This window comes from Oreochromis niloticus, linkage group LG7, assembly GCF_001858045.2.
Source record: "Oreochromis niloticus isolate F11D_XX linkage group LG7, O_niloticus_UMD_NMBU, whole genome shotgun sequence".
NCBI lineage: Eukaryota > Metazoa > Chordata > Actinopteri > Cichliformes > Cichlidae > Oreochromis > Oreochromis niloticus.
In genome coordinates, this window is record NC_031972.2 from 46,853,745 (window position 1) to 46,881,239 (window position 27,495).

Below are 27,495 nucleotides of genomic sequence, written 5' to 3' on the forward strand. Positions count from 1 at the left end.
AAAGTGAACAGATCCAGACTACTGATCCTATTGGACACAGTAGTAGTGGAAGAAGCGCTATTTTATTTTTTGTATTCCACTTTATATAACTACAGATAAGCTTAGTTCACATTTAACGGAGAGGTTGAGATCCAAATGTACAGAATATTAATATTTGATTCTGATAGTCTGAGAAGCATAATTAGTTGCCTACTAATAAAACTGAAGTACGGTTGAGCACTACAGTACAGTACAGACTGTTCAACACTTTCAGGTGTAAGCTGGATTTTTGATGCAAGCTACAAAAGACTCTAGTGCTGCTACTTACTGTTGTGGTTGGAAGACTGTTATATGTGAGTTTGAGAGAGGATTTAGGTTTTATATAAACCCAAAGGTAATATTCTGTGAAGTGCAAAGTAACTTGATGGTTATTCAACTTTTTTATGCTTTTACTTGTCACTTGCGAGGCTGTATACTTTTTAGGGTGCTCACACTTGGCGTAATCCTTCTGGTTTACTGTACAGCGATGATGACCAGTTTTAGCTCTAAGCTAATGTATTAAATTTAGAAAAAGCTGGTAAAATTGTTGAATCAGGAATGCAATAACAATTATGGTTTGAATTTGACTCTTGGATGTAGTAATGACGCTGATATGGCCTCTGATCTCTAGAAGGCGTCTGGCTAAATGATGTGACTACAAAGGCTAGAGCAACACAGTCTCCCTCTAGTGGTAGTCAGTGCCAATATCAGTATGCTGCTGGTCAACAGTCATGGTGGCCCAGACCAACTGCAATCCTCTCAAATTATTACAGATCACTGAGAGCGTACTCTGCAGTGATCTGTAATAATTTATGGTCATTTCTTAATCATTTATTTATAAACAGCTAGTAAAATACAAAAAAGATGAGAAGTGAGTGTCCAGCTGAAACAAACAGATATTTGAAAGAAACAGGAGATATGAATTGTCTCTGAGTTTATTAAATGTATTAAAGCAGAAGCACTTTGCCTCTAAAGCGCTGAATGTAAGGAACATTACAAGGGTAAAAAGGCAAAAAAAATCAAAAACATAATGCGTAAAACAATCTGAATAATTCTTATACATAATACTGAAGTGCTACTGTAAGCAAATGTTTTTATCATGTTATATATATATATATATATTGCAGGATTAATGTGAGCGATATGACTAGTGGCAGGAAAAAAAGCTGCTTTTTGCTGACATTAAAAAAAAGAATTTAAAAAAAAATCTCAATAACTATAATAATCTTTAAAATGTACTAAATTTTCCCCTGTGATGTCATTGAGGTGGAATGTTTAATGAATTATATACAATAATTTAAAACGTGTTACCAGTGTACAGTTCACAAGAGACTGCATGACATGGCAAAATCAAAAAGTAGCTGCGTGGAAACACACGACTGTCCACTTTTGTGTTGCATATAGTGGCATATTGGCCAGCTAGATGAATGCACAGTATATGATCCATCCATCCATCCATTCGCTTCCGCTTATCCTTTTCAGGGTCGCGGGGGGCGCTGGAGCCTATCCCAGCTGTCATAGGGCGAGAGGCGGGGTACACCCTGGACAGGTCGCCAGTCTGTCGCAGGGCCAACACACAAGGACAGACAACCATTCACACATTCACACCTAGTGACAATTTGGATTATCCAATTAACCTATCCCCTCAAACTGCATGTCTTTGGATGGTGGGAGGAAGCCGGAGTACCCGGAGGGAACCCACGCAAACACGGGGAGAACATGCAAACTCCACACAGAAAGACCCCGGCCTGATGGTGGAATTGAACTCAGGACCTTCTTGCTGTGCGGCAACAGTGCTAACAGTGCTAACCACCGTGCCACCGTGCTGCCCACAGCAGACTCATATCATATATGATATGAGTCTTAAAACAAACCTAAAACAACTGAGCTCGTGTGGCGCAGTAGACAGAGATAGTGACGGTGACCAGGGTGACCAGAAGGATAATGCGGATGATCATGTAGAGGTAAAAATTCTTATCCTCAAATTCCATTGAGCCAACCACCCACTCCCCTTTCCCAAACTTGATCTGTGGGAAACAAAAGAGTGGAAATCTTGTTATTTACACAAGCGCTGCACATTTTAGCCAAAGGTAAAGACTGGAAGATACTGGAGTAGGGATAGAACATAACTTTCTGCTTAATCGGGAGCTTAAGGTTTTTGAAATGAAAAAATTAAATTAAACTGGGTACTTAAAGTTCACTCTCTTGATACTTCCATATTTTTACATTTTCAGAGGACTGCCTTCGTTTATGAAGTCATGTTAGAGCGTTGTAGCTTGTTAGAACTTTCAATGAAATAAAACAGTTGGAATATGTCCTCCATAACAGTGTGTCATCCATTTGTCTTTGTGTGGTCTGACCTTTACATCCACCTGTGTGGAGTGAGCACCAGGTGGGCTGGAAGGTGGTTCCAGGAACAGCTTTTCATCCTGAAGGGTGCTGACCACATACTGAACGTCACCTACGAAGGCTTGAGCCTCGTTTGCTGTCATGGCTTTGGAGAATCCCCGACCCTGCAGAAGGAAGAGTGAATCCAAGGCTCTAAGGGCAGTGACTGAAGTTAATTAGACAGATAATACGATGAGCACTGAGTGGGAATGGGTGTACTGTCATACGCCAAAAGTAAAGAAAAAGATAAATATTGGAGTAATTGTAAGCATCTATTGTAAAAAACTTAAAAATCCTCCAAAAGGTCTTTAATATTCAGTCCCCATCTTATCTTACTCATAGTACCTTATCACCGTAATAGAGAACTTCACTTTCAGACGCTGGCCTTCTTGTAGTTCCTAGGTTATTTAAAAGCAGAATGAGATGCAGAGCTTTCGGTTTTCAGGCCCTTCTCCTGTGGAACCAGCTCACAGTTTGGATTTGTTGGATTAGGCTTAAAACTGTCCTGTTTGATAAAGCATATAGTTAGGGCTGGATCAGGTGACTCTGAATCCAGTCCATACTTATGCTGCAATAGGCATAGGCTGCTGGGCATTCCCATGATGCACTGAGTGTTTCTTCTTCACTCATGTTTTTTCACCCACTATATGTTTGTACACCTCTCTGGATTTTAGCCTGATTCTGCCGGAGGTTTCTTCCTGTTAAAAGAAAGTTTTTCTTCCCACTGTCGCCAAGTGCTTGCTCATAGGGGGCTTTTCTGATGGTTGGGATTTTCTCTGTTATTTTTTCTCTATTATTTTCTATTATGACAGAAAAAGCCCAAAACAAATCGTTGAACTACAACTACATTAAAGAGACCTCATGGCTGTACTCACAGTAACGATAATTATGCTGCTCTCAGTGATGACACTCTTGGTTACAGTATCGAAGCTGGGGTTAGGGTGGTAGTAAAAGGGCTTCAGCTCCTTCTCCCAGTTGTCCAGTTTGATGACTGTTTTCAAGTGCTGGTTTGCAGAGCCGTTTACTGTTGGAGACTGAAACTGGATGACTGTGTCGTTCTTCTTCTGGGCAAGCTGAGTATGTTGTGTAATAGAGGGACAGTAAATTGTGACAAAAGGACATAAAAAATAAAAGCATGACATGACATAAAGGAAATTACACCATAGAAAATATGCAGCAGCAATAAAAATAATAAAGAAATCTTTTCTGTTCTGATGTATGTTCTATATGTTAACGAGCCAAATGAATAGTCACATAAATTGCATTTCTATTGTTATATGTCAGAAATTTGTAAGGCTTTGATTTCGACATTTGGACAGACAGGAAGCAGGAAGTGCAGTGAACAGTGGGGAAAAACTGGGCTGCATCTTTGAGATCCTTAATGTGGAGTCCAAAGCAATCTTTCAAATGAGTCCTTCTGACAGCAATGGATGGCATATTTTCTCACCTTATTCCTATGTTAACTGCTTATTTTTCGTTGTATACATTAGGATACTTATTTTTTAGTCTGCTGTGATATTGCTGTATAACTATACTTACCTGTGGATTATATGACAATCTATTAAGAGTTTATTTATAGGTAGGATTTCTCCTACGCTGCCACTTCTTCTATCTCCTGGTGGTACATGGCATGTAGGGAACTGTCATGGCACCGGGTCTGTGACCCAGTGTTTTGTTTTTTCAGACTTTTGGACTCTGTTTATGCTTACTGTAGTGTATGTGTTCCTTAGTCTTTATTTGGGATTGTTTACTTTGGTTTGTTTAGTTTTCTTGTACTTCCTAGTTTAATCATTTGCATTTCCATTTCTTAGTTACTTGTGCATTTAGTTGGTTCCTTTTGATGTCTTGGTCTCATCTGTGTGCTCCACCCAGCCCATCATGTTTCCCTTGTTCTCTGTCTCTGCGTTGTGTTTAGTCTTTTATTTTGCTACACCTTTTCTCTCGTGCAGTTTTGCTTCCTCCTGTCTTGTTATGTCTGATTTGTTCCTCCTGTGTTACCCAGATGCCCCTACTTCCCTGATCATCCTGTTGTGTTTTTATTGGGTGAGTTTCCCTTTGTCCCATGTTGGTTTGTCTTTTCATCTTCGCTTATGTTTCTGGTCTCAGTTTCCATGTCTCCGGTATCCTCAGTTTAGTAAAGTTGGTTCAACCTTAGTCTCCCTCCAACTTTTGTTTGTATTTTCGTAGAGCCAAAAATAAACTGCTCGCTTTGTGTTAAGTCCAGTTCTGTTTCCATAGTCTGCATTTGGGCACACACTCTCCACTCCACACAATCTCTGCCGCTGCAGACCTGACAGGGACAGGGAGTATCCTTCCATGATGGTTCCTTCTTGTTCCCTTTCTTTCTTGGGTTTCTGCTGCCTGAGGTATTTACGAGGCACACTATCAGCTGTGGCCACCTTTATGGTGTACTCATGGATGTGTGTTGTTTCATCCTGCCAGTCATCTGATACTCGAGTATCAGATGACTGGCATGGCGTACGTGTTGATTGTCCAGATCTTGTTCTTTGTATTCAACTGATTTCTCAGCACTTGCTTTAATCTCTGCAGGTATTTGGTATTTGTATTTTCTCTCATATCAGTGACAGCAAGGAGGAAAACTAATTGGGGCTCATGATGTGGGTGAATAAAGAGTTGAACTACTCTGAAGGGAGAAACGCGTAGGAGAAGCAACATTCAATAGAAAGAGTGAGGAGAAATCTAAGAAATTATGACTCTTAGAGGTGCATCAGTACACTGACTCAGAGGAAGATGAGGAAAATGAACAGGAACCTCTGAAGATGACCAGTCACGTCCCTGGACCTTCATGATTGCAGTCTGGATTATGTCAAACCTGGTGCCAGTTACCACAATATTCCTCCCTCCACTAAAACACACACAAACATATGTATTCACACCAAAACCACAGGAAAATGCATATTAGGAATTGTACTCCTACCCACACAAAAATAAGAGCACAAGCACACACAGAGAATTAAGGGAAGACAGGCAGAGTTCTTAAAATGCATGTGTGATAAAAAAAAAAACCAATGTCAACTTAGAAGCTTTCTTATTTCTATTTTAAAGCACATATTCAAAAGCAAAACTCAGCCTGTGTCTTATTCTCTTATTTCTGTCCATTGAGACAGTAATCTCTAAACACTGAAGTTTAGAGATTTCAGAAATATGAACTATCAAAATAACAGTCAGTCACTGTAGGGAGAGTGAGCTTCTTAGGCAACTATAAATTTTCAAATTTTCGATCATACCTACTCTGTAAGACTGTATGTAGTTACAGAATGCATTTAGTACTTGGTCATATTGGTCGTATTAGGTGATCAATAGTCTGAATGGATGAAAATAGGACAACAACATACACATTTATCCCCTGAATTTTCATCCTGCCCTGCAGGTAAAATGAGGGCAGTAAAAATACAACATGTAACAAACAGATACAGTGAATGTCACAAACACCATGACTGCATACTGCTGTGTTAAACTGACCAGACAAAGCTTGCTTTGGGATGGTGATCCTGCACAGTGGGGTTTTCAACAAACCGAAAAGTAGTCGGGATGGTTTTTGTGGTTCTCTTTCCATACTTCATTACGACGTCGAGAGGGTCAGAGGGCACTTTATCCGCGCGGTATTCTCCTGTCCTGCAGGTGATATTTTCTCCAAAGTGCTCCCTGCCAAGACAAGGACATAGCTCAGTACTCGCTGGCTGAAGGAGTGGGGGTGGCACAAGGTCACCGTGCAGTGGAAGCCAACATGGCAGCAGGCTGACAGCTTGTTAAAATCTGGCTTTGCTGCTTCTCTTGCTCGTTATTTTTCTGTTACCTCTGCCTAAAATGTCACCGTGAATCGGTTTTGACAGAGCTCTGGTGGTCACAACAGTACAGGAAAATTGTAAGAGAAAAAAATCCCTCCTCATTGTGACACTAAGGTTAAGGTCAATTCAATATTTTGCTTCAAGAATATACACATATATAAAAAAATCAATTTATGGACTTCAAAATGTGCGCAAGCAGAATTTGCATAGAATTCAATGTCTGAATAACAAGTAGCTCTATCAACTAAAGAGGCTGAATTGAAAAAGAATTGGTGTTTGGCCTGAATGAGAATGATTGAAAAAAAGAAATCCTTACACACTGCAGTTCACCCCTCCGATGGTAACCTGGACATCTTCCTTACTGCCAGTATTCAGAAATAATCCAGAGATTGTAATGAGGGTTCCCCCTGCTTTAGGACCTCTATTTGGCATCACCTCCTCAGGCACCGGGTCCTAATGAAGGGGAGAGAGTGTCACCAAATACCACCTTAATACACACTCATATTTCAAGTACACACTAACTACTGGCAGATGCTGGCACACACAACAATAACACACACAGATACAGCTCCATGTCAGAAACATTGCTTCTCAGCCTGATCTAACCCGACCCACTCTTTCAGAAACATTCAGACACACAAACTCTCACAAGCACCACATCTGCCTCAATTTGCTGAGCAAACAGTTAGGAGGAGCACTCCCCTGTGGGGAAGCTTTAGCAGAGCCAGAGATATGAAAAGCCAGTTAAATAGCTACGCTGTAGCCTCTTAGAGTATTAAAGTGACAAAGGGAACTGCTGCACAGCATCTGGTTAAAGAGGAATGCCTGCACATTTTGACTTACTGTAGAGTAAATGACCACAGCAATGTGCATCTAGGTGCTTAATTTACTGTTACATTTAGCATGTTGTATTTGGTCAGTCTTCTTAACTGTCATGCCCTTGGTATGTTTTGATAAGAGTTTCTCTGGAGCTAATAAATGGAAAACATAAAACAGTCCATAAAACAACAAAATCAGCTGAAAGCTTTTGGATGAGTTTAATTTCTGAATAAGAAGTTGTACAACTCAATGGAGGACGTGCAGCTGAGGACAGTGTATATATGTGTGTTTGTGAGTGTGTATGTGTGTGTGTATGCATTTACCCTGTAGGTGAAGGAAACAGAGGAGGTTCCTCTCTTCCCCCCATTCACCTCGATCTCAACCTGTCCCCAGTCAGCTTTATCAGCAGGTCCAATCTCACACACAACTCTGATCAGAACAACAGAAAAATAAATAAACAAAAATAAATGCTGGGACTGGAAACTCAAAACTGGAAACTCAAAACTGGGTAAATAATTATTTACTATTTACATATTAAGGCAAGTTTCAATAGTTTTATGATGGTAATTAATGTCCACTCTACTGCTAACAAGTCATATTTTTAAAATGACTTTTTTTGTAGTGAGAAACAGAATTTTATGTTTATCTCTGAGTCGCGACAGCGTGAGAATGAAGCTTCACAGTTTTAGAACAATGTCCTGGAGAATGTTCACTTTTAGTGCACTGCAGATGTCCGGCCGTAGACGTGGAACGTGAAATTTTGAAAAATATATTTTTATGTCAAATTATATTGTTTTTTATATAATATATTAATATAATTTTTATACCTCCTCTGAGATAACTATGATCAAAATTGCTATGTATGCTATTTTAAAGATTTTTATCTTCCACTATTAAATATACACAGAATCACATTTGTTGGGGATATTCATGCTGAGGATCCATCAAGCACTACAACTTAGGATTTCCTCTCTTTAAATTTATTGAACATGTTTGGTGTCCTACTCACACATACTTGGTCTTATGGTGTTATCCTCGACCATTTGCACATAAATTTATTTGTTTTCAGTGACATAAGTCAGTCTCCTTTAATGTTTCTTGTAACTCATACTTGTTTTTTCAAGGTTAAACGCAGGAGCTTCATTGATGATTCTGTTATTTCCAAGTTTTCTTCTTTTTTAATTTTCTAATTCTTCTGATAATAATGTTGAGCTCCTTGCTGCCACCATTAATGAACACTACCTTGCCATTCTCAGTCAGGCCGCTCCTTACAAAACTGGTAATAACTCTGAACTTGTGGCCTTGGACATTCCTTTTAAAAAGTAGAGTAGCTGTGGAAGTCCACGGGTTGGATGGTCCATTGTGAATATTTCAGAGGATTTCTTCACTTGTAAAATAAGGCAATAAAAAAGCCTCTTATTTTAATAATAAACTGTAATAGAATAATCCAAGAGTATTATTTGAAACCGTCTACAGTACCTCAGCATGTTCTGTTACTTTCTGATTGTGACTGTTTTTTCAGTCATTTTGTAAATAATGTGATGGTCCTGGACCTCAAAATCTCCTCGGGTTCCTCCGCCTGTAACGATGGTGCTCGGTGTCCTGAATCATTTACTTCCTGACTACATGACTTGACTACAGTAAAAGGTAAGATGAAACCCTCATCATGCTCATGGTGAGGGTTAGTTCCTCCTTCTGTCCTGTCTGGGACTCTCACAAGCACTGGTCCATCATTGCTTCATTAACAGCTCAGTGAGGTAATCCTACGTTAAACATGCTGTTGTAACTCCTTTACAGAACAAACCCAATTTGATGCCACCTCTATTGGTAATTTTGAATGATTAAAATGATTTTAAAAAGCCAGTTCAAATCTTTACTATGCAAATTACAGATTTTTGACCCTTTTCAGTCTGGCTTTCAAAAGCAGCGCTCCACTGAGACCCCTATCTTTATCTATAAAGGTCTTTCGGTGGCTTCTGCTGCAGGGATTTGTTCTGTAATCATTTTACTTCATCTGAGAGCAACCTTTGATACCATTGACCATAACATTTTACTTAATAGGTTCTAGGTTTTGGGTTATATTTCTGGTGCTGTGTTGGTTTTCCTCCTCCTTATCAGACAGGATTTTCTCTATTAGGATGAGCAGGTTCACGTGTGGGGTTCCACAAGGTTCAGTCCAGGTCCACAGGGTTCATATTATATTATTTTCTTTCTTTGGCATCGTCCAATCTTTTAATGGCATTTCTGATCATGTCTATGCAGATGACATTCAGCTGTATGTGTCTTTTAGGTCTCACCATTGAGACAGAGTGTCCACCCTACACAACTATTGAACCTGGATTTGCCATTTAAGAGAACAAACTGGAAACACTGGAGAAGTCTCATTTTGTAATCTTTAGACCAGCGGTCCCCAACCCCCGGGTCTCGGACCGGTACCGGTCCGTGAGTCGTTTGGTACCGGGCCGCGAGAGTTGAGGCTCAGGTGTGAAATGTATGGTTTTCAGGGTTTTTATCGGTTTTCAGCGTTATTTTGTTATCGTTTTTATCGTTAACTCGGTTTTCCTGGGTCCTTTCACGTGTGTTATGAATAAATCTTCTTTTTTTCGGTACCGGTACTAGTTTTATTTTGTTGTATTTATCCGCGACACCTTAAAGGCCGGTCCGTGAAAATATTGTCGGGCATAAACCGGTCCGTGGCGCATAAAAGGTTGGGGACTGCTGTTTTAGACCATCATTGACATTGTTAACAATTAATGTCTCTTGTTTTAGTTTAGTAGATAAGGCAACAGTTAAAAAACTGAAGTCAGTTGTTTTTGTTTGGTTACATTCAGGTTCAGCTGTTTAATTAATTTTTTTGACTAAGCAGCTATGAGTGTAGTGTGATTTCTTCAGCCAGTTTCTCTGCTTCTGTCCCTGTAGGGATTTTCTTTTATGAATGTCAATGTCTGGATTTTAAAAGAAACCATGTGATAAACAGGGAAAATGCAGACCTGATGAAATTGTCATCGTAATATAGCAAGCATCATTCATAGCACGCCTCCAACAGGAAGGTCATGACCAAACAACCAGCAGCTCAAACTAAGATGTGTCTCATAAATCCTATTTTATGTCTCATCATGCAGATGGTGGGGCAAGATTTTGTCATAAATGTGGCTCCATCCTGCCAGGTGTCAACAGTTCTGGCCAGCGGCCGTGGGGCAATGATGTGGCCGTTTTCTCTTTTATAGACCATTTGTATGAAGTGAGCACTTTTTAAACACAGCTGTTACTGAAGTACAGTTTGCTTGACTTGACCTAAAGTTCATTCAATGTTTTTCACAGCGCTCAGTCCATTTAACACCTGAGGTAGAAGGATGAGGTAGTGCCTGAAGCATGAACAGACCACCAGAGACTGCAGAGGTTGTGTGTGACACTATCAAATCATTGACATACACTTATAGTGCTTTGATGAACACATGTATCTCAAAGGATGTGTGCAACATTAGGGCCAAAAAGAAGACCCTCTCAATCAGCAGCCAAGTGCAAGTGTTTGAGTGCCATTCAGCGGTGTAGTAGCAGTAGAAAGCAAATAAGTTCAGGACATTTATTTAAGTGCAGAACTTAAGTAAAATTTCCATTTCCTGTGAGTATTTTAATTAAGTGTTTCAATATTCTGCTGTTATACCTCACTATGTTTTACATGCAAATATTATAGCTTTAATTTCAGTTTGTGTCAACTTTCATCTGCACCTTAGGTTCCTATCCAGAAAATAATTTAAATACATTCAAATTGTGTTCTTAAAAACCAAAACATCACTTAAAGACTGACTGACCCACTCTTTCTTTAGACTGACCCTGGCTTGAACGGCTATAAAAAGTTTACTGAACAATCAATCTGTAACGTGACTTTTTGACATTGTTGTCTTGCACATTTATGAAAAGAAAAGGAAAAAAAGTGAATACTCCTTCTACTACTGACATTTCCCTCTGGAAACTGTGACTGTCAAACTGTGTCTGGAGACTCTCAGATCAATACAGTTGTAGAATGAGCTAATTAAAACCTGTAGTCAGGTTACCCTGAGCAAAGGGAAAGTATTCCTAGCTCAGTTAAGTATGCAACATTTAAAAAGAGACTTGATAAAACCTGTCCATATGCCATTTGAATGGCCTCCAGGTGGTTTACATGTCCAAGTTTGCACATTTGCACAACTGCATGTGTGCAAACTTACCTTTTGGAGACGGAGTATTTTTCTGGCTCATGAATGCAGGGCTTCCCAGCCACCGTGATGCTTTTAATGTCTCCCTGATCGATACCGAGGTTGGAGCCGCTGATGGTGATGGAGATGCCTCCCAGCACGGGGCCGAAAAGAGGGCTGATCTGGATGTGGAGATGCAATAGGAGGGTGTTTATAGGAAGAAGGGATTGGAAATGGATTTAACCAGATTATCTGTGCAATAAGAACATACAAGAGATTTACGCAGTCTGTTTAACCAAGTATTAAGCTGACTTAAGTATTTAATATTCAAGGCCCAGTGGAGAATTACATCAATACTGTATGAGTCACATCTGTATGCATGTATTTGAACATGACCCATAATGTATTTGTGGGTCAGACACAACGAAATCTGACTAAAATATAAAAGCAGATGATCTGGTAAATACAAAACAAAAACAAATGTTTTTGTGAGGAGATAAATTGAATATTTTATAGTAAAAAATTATATTTGAAAATTTTTATTGTAATTTTTTCATTTTAACAATGTGAATTCAACTTCAAATAAAATACACTAACATGAGACACACACAGTGTGCAGCATTTCTGTAAGGCTGTACTTTCAGAGATAATGGTGCTTCATGCTGCACTGTAACATTAACATGCTCACAATGACAAAGCTAGCACGCTAATGTACAGTGTTGGGCAAGTTACTTTGAAAAAGTAATTAATTATAGTTACTAGTTACTTCTTCAAAAAACTAACTGAGTTAGTAACTGAGTTACAAGATTCTAAAAGTAATTAATTATTTGAAAAGTAACTATTGCGTTACTTAAAAAAAAATTGCTTAACCCTCTGGGGTCCAGGGTATAATTGGCCATTTTTAACTACTTTTGATTTTCCCTGTACAGTTCACCTTTAAAAACATTTACTTTGCCTTGTTTGGTATCATCCTTTTCAGCACAACCTCACGTGTCTGAATTTACAGTTATGTTCTCATTTTGACATACTGTATTAACACAATTGATCTAAAATCAGACAAAAAACAAAAAATCCGAGTAGAAAAAGTTATATTTTTCACTGTAACAACCACAAACATGTTTAATGAATCATATTTCATAACTTTAAATGCAAATATATATTGTCAATTTTAAAATCATATGCACAAGTTTTGCAAACAACAAAGTTATTTCCAGCCATTTACCTTTTACCCCCTTTTTTAATAACAAATTTCCCCCTCTTCCTAAACAACCAAATGTCATGTTGCCATATCATTTTTGATTGGTCGACATGGTACATTTTTCCACCAACACGAAAAAGCTGTTTTTTTTGTTTGTTTTTTGTTTCTTTGTTTTGGTCATGTGATTGGCTTACCACGACTACTATATTCTTCCTCAGTCAAACAGCAGCACTCATTCGATTGTTTTGGCCCCTTAGCTCCAGGTGTTGTGCCAAAAAGTGATCGTCGGGCAGAACGTGATGGCCGCCCGCAGGAGCGCGCGGAGCTCCTTAAAGCTGTAGCGCCCAGATTACTTACTAGACAGCTACTTCCGTGCAACTGATACGGTAAGGTGCGGTAAGCTGAAGACAGCTTCAACCATCTGTTTGTTGAAAAATAGTAACGCGACGGCACCGCATTTTATTGTTAGTAACGGTAACGGCGTTGTAATGATAGAAAAAGTAATTAGTTAGATTACTCGTTACTGAAAAAAGTAACGCCGTTATTCCCATCACTGCTAATGTATAGCAGGTATGGTATTTACTGCACCGTATCCCTTATTATACGTGTGCTTTAGCAGGATAACGTCCGTCGATGGTACTGGTATTGGACACTGAAAGTTTAACCTGAACATGGGCTAAAAGAGGGCACAAGTGTCTATGAATAATAATACCATAAAGGTCAACACTGCAGACTCTCAATGTCTTCAGAAAATTTCACTGCAATCCTCTGTATAGTTGTTAAGTTGAATCTCAACAACATACAAAGTCATGGTGATTTATCTGCAGTATCTCTGTCTGTCAGGCTGCAGCGGGTTAGGTGATAGCCTCTGTCAGAATGATATAAACACAATTACTGATGGATTTTTATCAATGACAAAGAGGCACGAACAATTAGGTGAACAAACAAAGAATTGATCCGATCGACATGTGCTAAGGAACAGTGCCGCACACTCTCAAGGAGAAACACACTCCCAACTCCTCTGTGGAAGAAAAATACACGGCCAGTGAAGACCTCAGTCCAATCATCACAGTCAATGTGTTTTTACATCCAGTCACAAGATTTTAAAGAAGGTACAGTTTCCATTTGAAAGGTAAACATGAAGTGATGACAGCACTGTGACGACTCACATTGGTGATCTCGGGGTCGGGACACTCGGTGTTGCTGGGGAGAGGATCGCAGAGCTTCTCATACACACATGCCTGCTTCTTGCTGCACCACACACACTTGTACTTTGGGTCGGCATTCTTACAAAGACTACAGTCATTCCTCTCAACGGCACAGTTGTACAGTGTGACTGTAGAGAAAATAGTGAGGAAACAATAAGCATTATATTAATTTTCTTCGTTTTGAATATTGTGTTATTGCACATTCAAAGAGCATATTCTGCATCCTCAATGCAAAATTTTTCCGAACAATCTAATTTCAAGTGACTCCTGCAGTAACATACATTTATCTGAATCCTTCATGTAAAAAGCTGTTAGATTATGCAGTAATTTTTATAATTTTCAAGTGCAGATTAAAGGTAGCTTCCTTAAATCCAGCTGAAGCCCCACAGTGGGACTTGCCGTGCACACACAGGGCATTAAAATAAAATCTCCTCATTAATATGTGAAGACACACCGTACACCGTGCTGTCCATCTTCTTGCCAGACTCCTTGTCCTTCACGTAGAACAGAACATTGGTCTCCGGTGACTTATCATAGAAAAACTAAGAAATTGGAAGAAAATGAATTATTAATACAGAATCCTGTGATTAATGGCACTTAAGCTCTTCTCTGCAAACAGTGTGGGCTGCTGCTCCCCCACGCCAAGGGAAAATAAGAAAGAAAAAAGAATATATACCCAGTCTGGCAGATTTTCAGCTACAGAAATCAATGTTGGAAAAGAACATAGCTGGAGGCTAAGCACTGTTTGAGCTTCCCAATCACAAAGTTCACAATGTGGAGATGGTGTTTAACTCTCCAGCGAGGGGAGCGTGTCCATTAGAGGGAGCTAGAGAATATCAAAGGGAATGTGAAAAAAAGGCTAAAGGTTGACTTCTTTTGTAAATGTGGAACATAAATACAGCTGTTCATAAACAGAAAGTCTTCACACAGTTTTTTTGCTGCAGAATATATACATTCACTCTTTCAGTGTATTTCTAGGTTGTACTTTGAATACTAGGCCCACAAACCAGTCACAGTGCAAAGACCTGTGTTGAGTGTGTTGCATCAAGACAAATGTCAAGCGAGGGGTCATGCTCACATTGAAGCCACTGAATGTGTAGAATGCCCCCCCCTCCTCAAACGAGACATCTTCTTCCTTTGTCATCAGCTCACTGCCAATGGTGAAATGACGACCCTGCAGAACCACACAAACAAACACAAAAATGCTGATATGTATTCATGCTGATCATACTTTTACAGTACTGTGCTTTGATGCTCTTCTATGTATAGAGCATGCAAACAATTGCAGTTTCTGTGTTTCTACCCAAGTGTGCAACACTGAACATATACACACAACAACCAAATGGAAACAGCCCAGAAAGCTGTGATTACAAAACCCTCACACAGGGCTTAAAAATTTAGATTTTCACAGCTGTGAAAGATCAGCTGTCAAAACTTTGATTTATGAGACAAGAAGAATGGATCCCCGGGAACCTGCACCTATAAAGTCCATCAGAACTCACACATTCAAAGAAAATGATCAAGATGTATGTTGTGTGACAACTAAGTGAACTGCTACAGCTTATATTGCTGTCTGATTGTAAAAGAATTGGGATTTTTAATGTTATTCATGTGGAAAGATACTCTGCATAATCATGACAAAAAACAAATATACTGACGGTCGCCAGTGCCACCCCCTTAACTTCCTAGATTCTGGTATGATAAGTTTAAACATCCAAGGAGACGTCTGAATTATTTTATTCACAAGATTTCTTGAGTAATTCTGTTCACAAAGTTGGGTGTCCTCACACTTGTTTGCTACGGTTGAAGGGTAAAAAGTACGTTTTAAGCCCTCTTCCAGCAGAACACTCCAGTCTTAAAGGGGAACTATTATCATTACTTCCAATTCCAAAATCAAACTTTACCAAAGTAGCTTTGCATGATTCACAGACAAAATAATCCTTATTTATCTTATATTGGACTTTGGTGTGGCCCCCAAAGTTCATTCACTGTCTAAAGGAGCCATTTGTTGTCACGGCGGGGTGTGCCGATTGTGTTGAGTTCAGGACCCAGATGCAGATACTGGACCGAGGGAATGCAGATTGAAAGAAAAGCGAGCTTTATTCATCTGGTTATAGGAAAACTATGAAACACTTGGACTAGGACTAGGACAGGGATAACAGCCCACCTGACAATGAAACACAGAAAACAGAGGACTTAAATACACAGGAGGTGATTAGGGGAAGTGGAAACACAAGGGGAAACTGCTGATTGACATGAACCTAATGACAGGACAGGGAAAGTGAAACTTAATACAATGAACAAAGAACAAAATAAGACAGGAAACATGGAGAAAAGTACAGTAATCAACGAAATAAAACTAAAAAACACACAACACTGGGTCGCAGACCCACTACCATGACATTTTTGCTTCCTTTCACTCCCCTTAAGCTAACACTTTTTTTCTAATTGCAACATTTAAACAGTTGGTAAAAGTGTGGGATCATCGCTTACAGCCAGAACTGTATACCTGAAGTAGGATACACCCTGTAGAGGTGTCAATTGCAGGGGAGACACAACCATACAGTCTGACATTTACACTTATGACCAATATAGAATCCCTCATTAACAGATGCAAGAGTAGAAAAAGCTGAAAAAGTTTGGCTCATTCTCCTTTCTTTTAGCCTAAAAGAGAACCTGTTGTTTTTTTCTTTTTTTCTGTCAAAGGGATATCCACAAACAGAAAGACAGTGTTTCTTTCCCTGGAACTCAGATGCATGTTGGGGGTGGAGTGGGGCCAGTTTACCTGGTATTGTTTAAGATTTATGCCTTCAAAGCCGATTGGAGTCTTGTAGCCCACAGGGATGAGCCCAGGATCAGGATTCTCAAACCGAGGACAGTTTGCACTCTGAAACAGAATGAAAACAAATTAGATACTTTAATCATTTACATTTTAAACATGCTAACCACTTAACAGACACCCTCATCTGTGGCGACAGATAACTATATCGCTGAAACATCTGCTGACTTGGAATCTGATATCCTCCACCCTGCAACATTTGTCATGCAAGATGGTGGCAGCTGATAGTGGGATTTGTGTATTTATTAATTTTTCAGGAGGAGTTTGGACCACTCAGGCGGTGAATCACATGTAAAGTTTAGATGTGTCCTTTAAAACTTGTGCTATACTTGTTCTCCACATCTATCATACACATACATGACAGAAAAGAGTCCTTGACCTGTCACTGAACACACAGCACTAAAGAGGACTAACCTGACGGTGCTTGATGATGTGGGAATCAACCACACTGTTGTCCGCATCGCTGCAGGTGTGGTCCTGTGTGTTCCACTGACATCCCCACGGACTGCCTACACATGACATGCACCTGAAAACACAGAAATATGGACTAATAAGCAACTTAGATAAGGAAATACTTTCACATACACAATCAGGTTAGAGCATGCACACATAAAAGCACACACAAACAACATCTAAAACATGCAAACTCATCAGAGAGCGTCCGGGACAAAAATCTATGTTGCTGACAATGAAATGGATCTCTGCAACTTTACATAAGCAAAGCTCGTTCATCACACGTTCCTCTGTGTGAAAGAAATGCAGAAAAAATGAGGGGAAAAAAACCAGCCAGGATCGACTTTCATTTTTTGATTAATGAAAAGGAAACTGAGGCAATTTCCTTGGCTTGGTAATAGAAGCAAGAGAGAAAATGCAAGAGGTGCATTCAAAACCACCATGCATCACAATTTACAAACAGAGCCTTGATCTCTCATCTGCTCATGCACGGTGATACATTTACATCAAGGTTGTCAGATGATGCTGTGTTCCATGTCACTGTGTATTTTCACTGAGTGACAGAGCAGAACTGAAAGATTAACAGCCTGACTCACGGTGTGTTTTCAGATTTCCTCACTGTGGCAGCACAGTTGTAGAACCTGAATTCCCGCGTGGCCAACTCCACAGTGTCATTGACAAAGATCCTGATAGCCACGGCCACAAAGTCTGAAGAGACAGTTAAACAGTGGTTAAAATGTGTTACACTAGCTGTTTATGTGAATACAAGTTCTATCATATAAAAGATGTGAAGTATGCCTGTACATTTAAAGACAAAACAAAACAGGGCAACGAAATATTTTGATAAATCTTCTCACAATTAATTTAGTGATTATTTAACTGCCTAAATGGCATATTAGTATATAAAAGCCAAAACTTGAGCTCTATTTGCAAAAAGTTTCATGTTTTGTTTATAAAGCCATTTTTATGGGAGTTACTTTGTTTTGGGCAAGATGTTTGCTGACTACTGATACAAAAAACTATAAACTGGAAAAATAAAGCTTAAATTAGATTAGTGTGTTGATTTCGTGCAATTTTCTAAATTTGTGCAAATTTGTTGGACACTGTAAGTTCCTCAACAAAATGATTTGCCAGCTGACATTAACTTAACCTTATGTTTTTTCAGCCCATTTCCCACTTTGTCCAGTTAGTAATGCAGCATCGTTGTATTTTTACTCAATTGTATATAGCATTTGTACTCTATTTTTATCTCATTGTATATTTTATTCTATTTTATTCTACTGTATATAGTATTTTATTTTATTCTATTCTGTACAGTTGTGTACTGTATTTATTCTTATTTTATTTTATTCTAATTTTTGCTTCATAACTTTTGCACTGTCCACTTCCTGCTGTGACAAAACAAATTTCCCATGTGTGGGACTAATAAAGGTTATCTTATCTTATCTTATCTTATCTTATCTTATCTTATCTTATCTTAACCATCATGGAGAAGCACAGACATTAGACCTTAAAGACAACAGAAACATGGCAGGGTAATTAAAGAGACCATACCTTGGCCCTCAGGTGTTTTCGGTATAAGCCCAGGCTGGGGGAGATCACAGGAGACCTCACCAGAGTCTGACATGATGCCGTTACTCTGGAAAGACTCAATCTTGCATTGCAGATGGTCAGAGTGTCCAATGGTAGGAAGGGAGGGAATATTGATGTTCACCTGGACAGACAAAAACATACTGACTGGAAACACTGTGGCTTCTGAGCCCGTAAGATCTCACTGAATTTATATCTCTGCGTAACCAAAGTTATAATAAAGAATCTGATTCTTTTTTCAAAGAAAGAAACTGAGAAAGAGAAAGGAGTGACATGCTGCTGATGGAAATTCATGTGTGAGTCAGACAGGCAGGAACACAGAAGAAGTAAAAATGGGGGAATAGGAAGAGGCTCTCCATCTTCAGACAATCAGCCACGCTGGTTATAATAAGACAGTTTGGAGTTTTCTGGGTGGATCAATACAGAGCTGGAAGACCTAGAGCTCGAGGTCTCTGATTCACAGTGTACCCAGTTTATTACTCAGTCTCTGCATGTGAGTGGAGTTAGGTACTGCAGAGAAAAGGGGGACAATAAAAGAGAACAAAGGAAGTCAGAGACAGTATGAGTGAGGAATAAACAGAGCTGTACCTTGCCAGTCTTTCTGCAGGAAAGGTTTGAAGGAGAGAAGGATACAATCTTGACACACTGCTGCTTGGGGCTCCACAACCAGCCATTTTTCTCCTCTGCCCGTCGGCACTCAGACCTCCTGGTACACCTTCAGACGAAGGATGAGAAATTCCCATCAGCCTGAGCTGCACATCCCATAAACGCTTTCACAAAAAGTCAGTTTGTAAATAACAACTCAATGCCCAAGTGACTTCCAGCAGGGTCTGTGCACAAAATAAAGATTTATGTATCAAAAAGAAAAACATTTAACGTCCTCAATGGTAACTACATTAATTGGGTCATTTTAACTTATATAACCTTTAAGCAAAGTACTAAAAAAATACTCCTTTGTTCAAGCTTCCCAGCTGTGAGCATCTAAGGTATAAGATTAATTTGAACATAATTTTAATGAAGCTATTCAAATTATGTGATGATGCAAGAAATGAAACAGTTAAAGACAAAAAATGACTTTGCAATCAGACAAAATACACAGGAGAGATAAAAACGTGACTTCTTTTTGATAAAATCAATCTAGCACTAAATGCAGCGAAGACTAAAATACATACTCTGAAGGAAATACAAACTAACACAGAGATGAGCTGATATTGTGCACATAAACAGTAGTACAGGATATAATGCAACATCAAATTTGCACTGTAAATCACACTGACTGATTTTTTTCATAAATGAGAAGCAAACGAGTTAAGCACTGCTTCAAATCATTTGCACCAATTGAAGGCAAAGAAAAATTGCAGAATTATCCTATTCAAAAGCTCAAATCATCAACTCGTTTGCCTGAGAAATGACTGAATTGATTAATTCTTTATGAAAAGTTGCTGATTCTTATTCTGTCAATTGACTTATCAACTGATAAACAGATTTCAGCTCTAACACTAAATAGCGTGCACAATGTTGCACAGTAAGAGCATCGGATATATCAGATAGTTCCAGAGGGACAGAGTTTGCTTCTTTTTCCTAGTCATGATCACATCCCTGTAAAATACATGATACATGCGCACTTTTCTACCCTCCAGACCCTGATAAATATAGGCTGATGAGAGTAAATTGCACAGCCTGCCTTCGCCGTGTGGGGCTGACAAACAGCTTTAATTCCTTACGGCTGCACGGACAACAGGAGATGGAATATAAACACTGAGGGGTACTAAAAGTGTCTGCAATAAAACACTGAACAAATATCCTGCTGTGTTTTACAGATGGAATTGCATGTGTGGGTGTTTGTGTTAGTCTGTTGCTGTGTGCATGCATTTGTAAATGCATGCAAGAATGTACTTATACGTGTGTGTGTGTGTGTGTGTGTGTGTGTGTGTGTGTGTGAGAGAGAGAGAGAGATCCTCACCTGCCCTCCAAAACACACCAGCCACAGTAAGGGTCCCTCAGTCCCACGCATGATTGGCAGTCTTTCATTTCGAGGCACGTCTGCACTGGCACCTTGGTGATCTGGATTATTACAACATGAAATATGATCAAAAGGTGCACCTTAAGGGAGACACTGGACAAAAATAACAAGTATTTAAAGTATAGCTGTAAATGTTCCTTAGTATGTTGCAGGTGTGCAGAGTGGGAGCGAGTGGGGTCTCTCGTGTCTTCTCCCCATGTTTAATTATTTAGTTTATTCAACACAAAACACTGAATGTTTACTGTAACCAGGGTGAAATTATTTTCTTTTTCACGTGTAAAAGCCAATCCATTAGATCTTATTTCAAGACATCAGTATTTTTCAGATAAAATCTGAATGTTTAACAGCATCTGAAACATTAGAAACTCTTTCTCCTCTGCAGAAACAGATGTGAGTCAATATAATGAAAGCAAAACTTCTGAAATCGCAAACTTAAAAAAGCAACGGATCAAATAATTTTGATTATATATATATATATATATATATATATATATTTCTAAAATACTAACACTCGTGCTGTGATTGGTCAGCTGTGTGGATGTGAGAACAAAGCCATGACTCTCAATAAATCTGTTTATCTATTCTTAATGCAGCTGGCGTTGCTACTTTTGATTGTGATCTATGAAGTCCATGCCTTCCCTTCTAAAAATACCATCTCCATATTTAAATGGTATTGTATGTGCCCGCTCTCTAAGGCAGTCAGCTTTCCTCTCCACATTAGACTGAGGCTGCTCAGCAGAGCTATTAACACTTTGTCTTATATTATAAGACACTTTGAAAGCAACATCTCTCGTTTTAATCAAGGCAGCTTTCTACAGTGGCACCATACAGGCTTTTCTCCGTGCATACCCACAGAATAATTTTTTGGCTTTGGGTCAATTTTTTTCTCTTTTGAATGAATACAGTCTTTGTGGAGCTCAGTCTTAGCACCAGCAAGTACTCTGCCTGAATTTTAATGTATAATAAGTGTTAAATATATACACACACACCCTCTTCTCTGTGGTAATGTAGAGGTGGCTCTGGCTTTGGTCAAGGAAAAGGTTCTTGTTGACCTTCTCTCCTATGTTGTTGCCAACAGAGGAGTACGGCTCGTTGCCATATTCACCTGGTCTCAGGTGTACCTGGACAAAATAAACAAAAAACAAAAGGTAAGACAAATTTGAGGTTTTAAAAGTTTAGGATAAAAGTTTAAACTGAGGAAAAAAATATTCCACAAAAAAAAACACAAGAGAACTCAACCTTGAAGACCTCTCCGTTGGCGCTGCCCAAAAAGGCGATCGTGTGGTCATTCTCCACAGCAACAGCTACAGCAGTCAGATGGACCGACATGGTCAACGCTGCATCTGCCTTTAAGGCAAATGCTGGCTTGCTTGCCAGAGGCGAAAGCAAATGCTCTGCACCACACTTGAAGTTTCCCAATGCATCCTTCTGTAAAGGGAAAGGATAACAAGAAGGGACGATCAGACATTGTTTGCTTCTCTCTCCAATAACATTAACTGTCTTTGCAGTACTGTTTGTATCCTATTTAAACTTTATAACAGAGATGGGAAATGTGCTTTGAACACTGGACCATTTTAATCTACAATCTAAAATTGGCTTTGTTTTGACTGATCATTTCTTTGATTAAAATAATGAATAAAAATTACAAGTAAGTATTTGCTTTAGAGTCGGAAGTCTGAGACGAGAACAATAGGAAAACTCGTGTTAATGATCACTTAACAAGAAACTACTAAGACATGCAAGTAAAAGATTTAAAATAACCAGTTAAGTTGGGCCATAACTAAAAAGGTCTTGGGCACATGAAAATTGTTCATAGAATACTTCAATTATTTCTGAGTAGGTACTGATCTCGGTATTAAGCTCAGTCACTCTCTAAAGTAAATACCCTACAGCTGCAGACCCTATGGTGGGAGCTGAAGAGGTGAAACAGCTAAAATATCAACTAGTGGTGTAGGGTAGCAGCGGTCTTGACATGTCAGAGGCAGCAATGGACAATGGAAAATTTTAAAACATGAATACACCGCCAAATCCGAGAGGTGTATTTAGTAGAGATGGCACGATACCACTTTTTTATGTCCGATACCGATACCGATATCATAAATTTGGATATCTGCCGATACCGATATGAATCCGATATTGTGTGTTTTTTAATCAATAAAACTGTTTTTTTTTAATATCTTGCTGCATTTTGTATAAGTTCATACTCAAGTTTAAATAAACAACAACACTAAAGCTATTCTGTTATACCTGTATGTAAAAAATACACTGCACCCAAAATATTTCATAGTTCAGCAACACTGATCAATCTAATAAACTTAAACCTGCTCCATCCTCCCTATTCTGGTATTTTAAAGAGTACTTAGCAGAAATATTAAGCAACCTAACTAATAGGGTTGCAAACTCCCAGCAAAAAAAAAAAAAATAGGGAACCACCCACCCTCCACCTCATGATGCTTAATCGATGTAATCAACTTTAATTTGATGCAGGGTGAAAAAAAATGCACAGAAATAAATTAATTTTCAAGAATAATTAAATAGATTCAACATCTTTCTTCAACAGAATTGCAGAATTCACAGATGGTACCTTCCCAAAGGAAAAAGTACTATAGCTTACTAGGGTATATTAGACTTAACAGTTACTATATACAGTAATGGACTTCTATACATTTTACATCAGATTAAAACTTTGGGTGTAAGATTCAGATAATTATTTATTAAAAGCGAGACATTTTAAATGAGAATAAGAAAGAAAAGTATGTCTCTGTGCCCCCTTTTCCCTGTTCATGCCCTATCGGCCCCCCTGGCTAAACTTTGCTAGATCCGCCCCTGCACAGTTACCAGCCGTCAGCTAAGTAGAAAAGGATCCTGGTCTAGAAAGTAATATTAAATAAATTCTAACAACAGCTTATCAAGCTTAAACGTGCTGCTGTTGTTCAGCCGCTGGTTTCCTCTTTCTGGTGCAAAGTGGGCCAAAAACAAAGAAGAGAGACGGACTCGCACAGAAAAGCCGATCAGCTGATCATTGATCAGTTTCAAGATTGAAGTAGCAGCAGGAAGGTGAGGGAGAGAGAGAGGCAGTCGCTCCATATATCGGTTGTTAAGCTTAACATGGGAACGCTTTACAAACACTCAGAGATGAACTTACACACTTGCTTTACTTCTCTCTGGGATAACTTCCTCGGAGATGAAATGCTGGTTTGGTAGCGAGGCTACAAATACACACAGCCGCTCTATCACGTGATGCATACTGCTCTGACGTGCTACGGTTATGAGCCGAGTTACGCCGTGTTGCAAGTTTTGTGAGGTGCTTTTTTGATATTTAATGGATCGGATTACATTTTGTATTTTTCGCCGATATCTGATCCAGTAATTTAGGTCAGTATCGGACCGATACCGATACGTAATATCGGATCGGTCCATCTCTAGTATTTAGTACATGGTGAGAGGAGAGTGAGCCATATTAATGTTAGGCCCATAACTTGAACAAAGGGGCGACCGTGGCTCAGGGGGTTGGGAAGGGCACCTGTAACCGGAAGGTCGCCGGTTCGATCCCCGGCCTCTCTGTCCTGGTCGTTGTGTCCTTGGGCAAGACACTTTACCCTACCGCCTACTGGTGTTGGCCAGAGGGGCCGATGGCGCGATATGGCAGCCTCGCTTCTGTCAGTCTGCCCCAGGGCAGCTGTGGGTACAACTGTAGCTTGCCTCCACCAGTGTGTGAATGTGAGAGTGAATGAATAATGTCATTGTAAAGCGCTTTGGGTGCCTTGAAAAGCGCTATATAAATCCAATGCATTATTATTATTATTATTATAAAGGCGTAATTTTGGTGGTTTTACCTTTCTACACCACAAAGGCAGGTTTTAAATCAAACAATCAATATGTGATTGAAGTTAAACTTTAAGCTTTAACTCAAAGCATTTTAGCAAATCTTTGCCTAAACTTCTTTGGGAATTTGAGCCATTTTTATACACAGTCCCCCTTTTTTAGAGGTTTAAAACCAACTGGATATTCGACTGACAAGTAGCTCCAGGTGAGGCCAGTTCTCTTGTTATTTCATGACAAATGAAGCGGACATAATATCTGAAGGTGGTTTGAAGTGTTGAATTTATATTTTATAGCTTTTCTTTGTAATTGTAAATAAAAATGCCCAAATATATGTCAGTGCAAGTGAGATAGACTAACATTCAGCTGAAAAAATAGACCAGAATCAGAAATAATAGTCTGTCGCAGGGCCCTGCAACAGACTGGCGACCTGTCCACAGTGTACCCTGCCTCTCACCCTAAGACAGCTGGGATAGGCTCCAGACGCCCCTCACAACCCTGAAAAAGGATAAGCGGACGCGAATAGATGGTTGGATGGACAGAAATAATAAAAACTTCAGGAATAAAAAAATTAAAAATCTGGTACTTTCTTAGAAAATAAGGAATGAAATGGCCAGCTCAGCAACACAAAGACCCGAGAAAAATTATTTCCATAGATAAGAAAAATGGCTTCATAACGTCCAAGTCAAAAACACCCAGGGGAGGTAGGCATATCCTGACACCGCCATGAATGGGAATACAACAAGGTTCAAACTATCGGTTACACTAAAGAACAAGAGGATCAGATTACACTTTGCCAAAGAAAATCTGAAAGAACCTTTACAGTTCTGAAAAACAAAATCTTTGGACAGGTGAAACCAAGATTAACAGCATGTCTGTGAAGGTTCTCAGTCATACAGGTCATCGTAGTCTAAGGAGCTTGGAAAGCATCTGGACTTCTGTAAGTTGCTTGAAGACGTTTCACCTCTCATCCGAGAAGCTTCTTCAGTTCTACGGTCAAATGGTGGAGAGTCCCAGATTTAAAGAGGAGTGAAAGAACCCATCTATGTCCATTATGAACAGCCATTTTTGAACAGAGGTGGTGGTTTACGACACCAACTGTCTGCCATCTATAATCCAGTTTTGAGTTCCCTTCCCAGAGGCCTTATCGCCCACTCGCATCCTGGCTCATCTGACCTCAAGAAATCACATGATAGGGTTGGGCTGGGTTTCACAGTGAGCTCATCTGAAACCTTGGCACGAGCCAAGGTGTAACGTTTTTACACCTTGGCTCATGTGATTAGGTAGAGGCTCAATAGGGGGTCCATTGTCCCTCTTGGGGGAATCCTCCCACAGGGCTTAAATCTGGGACTCTCCACCATTTGACCCTAGAACTGAAGAAGCTTCTCGGATGAGAGGTGAAACGTCTTCAAGCAACTTAAAGAAGTCCAGACGCTTTTCTTTCCAACCTCCTTAGACCAAGATTAACAGCCTGTATCAGAATGATGGGTAGAGAAAAATATGGAGAGGAGAGAAACAGCTCATGATCAGAATGGGCATGTATAGCTGCCACTGAAACTGGGTCACTACTGTCTGATTACTGTGACTGCTGATCGAAACAGAAACAGAATGATGAAATGTGAAGTGTACAGGGCTATACTCTCTGCTTAGATCCAGACAAATGCTAAACAAACAAAACCAAAAATACTGAAACCCCTTAATTAAAGTAGAAAGTCTGCACTTTAGCCATGTCTTGATTGTGTGATTTAAAATCCACTGTGGTGGTGTACAGAGGCTACAAGAATTGTGTCTTTCTCCAACAAATTCTTATTGGACACTATTGCATGTTAATGCAGTGTACGAGCCTTGGTTTTTTAGCCTTGGTCAGATTACAAGTGATCCGGAGAATGAATTAAATATTGAGATTTTATAGTAAAAAGTGATAACTGCATTAAAGATGATACCTGAGATATCTGAGTTTTTCAAAACATTCTTTTAAATTAGAGTCAGCTGACAAAGAAGCACTTACAGAAATTTTTGAAGTGCATGCTGTGTAGGTTTGAGATGAGTAGGGTACGTCCACAGCAGGAATCCCAGAAATCTCCCCAGAGTCACTGTAGCATGCACTGATGATATCCATCAGCTGCTGATTGATGGAGTTCAGCGGGTACATGCAGAGAGCAGAGTCGCTTTCGTCGTCATCTGGATGAGCCACCATGAAGAGGACTTTTGTGAATGAGGTGACCGTCCCATAATTACCAGATTGAGACATGACCCGTGCCAGCTCTTTTCCTGGAAAAGCCACATATGCAGCTTGGACTTTGTTGTACCGGTTGTTTGTACCGCAGGTTAACTGGAGCTCTGTGTACGAATAGTAATGTTGGTCATTTTCACAAAGACGAGACACAAAAGTCAAGTTTTTGTTATCTGTGCCATCGAGAGTCCGAGAAAAGAGGAAATACACAAAACCATCCTCTTTGAAGGCATGTCGGAAGTCGTGTAAGTACTTGAGGACAAATGGCGCCGTCTGTACCGCTGATGCCTCAATGATGTTCTCAAACACAACCCAGTCCTGGTAGTCCTCAAGGATTCGTGTGCTGATTAGTTTTCTACTGTCCAGGCTTCCATAGCCCTTTCCAACAAGGAACACTTTGAAGGTCCGGCCATTTTTTGTGTAGTTGGACATGACGCTCACCACGTTCACATTATCCTCTATGCTAGCCACGTAAGTCCTCTCGTTGTTTTTGTCATTGTAATACAGCTCTTGTTCTACATTAGACAGGTTGAGGAGGGAACATATGCCTCTGTATCGACTGCCGCATACTATTAGTAAACCATTGGTTGGGTGGACCAGCAGAAGCTTGTTGCTGTTGGGCATGAGCACTGTGTCCAGACAGCCTGAAGCAGGAGGTGTACATGTTTTGGCATCTTTTTTTGGGCCCGTCTCAGTGCGGGCCTCCTTCTGGAGGGACGGGCTCAGCTGGAAGATATTGTTGACTGCTCCCAGGTAGATGCGACCAGTCTGTGGGTCCTGGACCACGTTGTTAATCAGGGTTTCAGAGATGAACTCCACAGTGGGGATTTTTCCACTCCCCTCTTGGGCTTGAGAGACTGACAACCAGATTAGGAAGAGGAGGGTGGAGACCCAGCTTGCCATCTCTGGAAGGAACAAAA

General features: G+C 39.7%; 1 protein-coding gene across 2 annotated transcripts; it reads right to left on the bottom strand.

Moving 5' to 3' along the window:
* Positions 1–950: 950 nt before the first annotated feature.
* Positions 951–27,495, bottom strand: LOC100707802 (plexin-B2). 2 transcript variants are annotated; one of them, XM_019361767.2, is made up of 21 exons: positions 26,351–27,495; positions 21,760–21,948; positions 21,510–21,641; positions 20,461–20,561; positions 19,086–19,212; positions 18,462–18,621; positions 17,504–17,615; positions 16,869–16,980; positions 16,401–16,502; positions 14,694–14,789; positions 14,070–14,157; positions 13,577–13,743; positions 11,243–11,391; positions 7,358–7,463; positions 6,532–6,668; positions 5,890–6,072; positions 5,179–5,272; positions 3,282–3,479; positions 2,379–2,531; positions 1,870–2,045; positions 951–1,456 (listed from the first exon to the last, which is right to left on the bottom strand). In XM_019361767.2, the coding sequence occupies exons 1-20, from the start codon at positions 27,476–27,478 to the stop codon at positions 1,893–1,895; spliced, it is 3,687 nt and encodes a 1,228-aa protein (XP_019217312.1). In that variant the 5' UTR covers positions 27,479–27,495; the 3' UTR covers positions 951–1,456; positions 1,870–1,892. The 2 variants fall into 2 exon arrangements, with proteins under 2 accessions (XP_019217312.1, XP_025765108.1); XM_025909323.1 differs by lacking the exons at positions 951–1,456; positions 1,870–2,045; positions 2,379–2,531; positions 5,179–5,272 and having other exon boundaries at positions 3,288–3,479.

Excerpts from the sequence above, each read along its gene's own strand:
- LOC100707802 (XM_019361767.2), bottom strand. The coding sequence starts at position 27,478 with ATGGCAAGCTGGGTCTCCACCCTCCTCTTCCTAATCTGGTTGTCAGTC. Across the intron at positions 19,213-20,460 it reads TGGTGTGTTTTGGAGGGCAG|GTGTACCAGGAGGTCTGAGT; the intron begins GTGAGGATCTCT and ends CTTCGTCTGAAG. Across the intron at positions 2,046-2,378 it reads CCACACAGGTGGATGTAAAG|ATCAAGTTTGGGAAAGGGGA; the intron begins GTCAGACCACAC and ends TGTTTCCCACAG.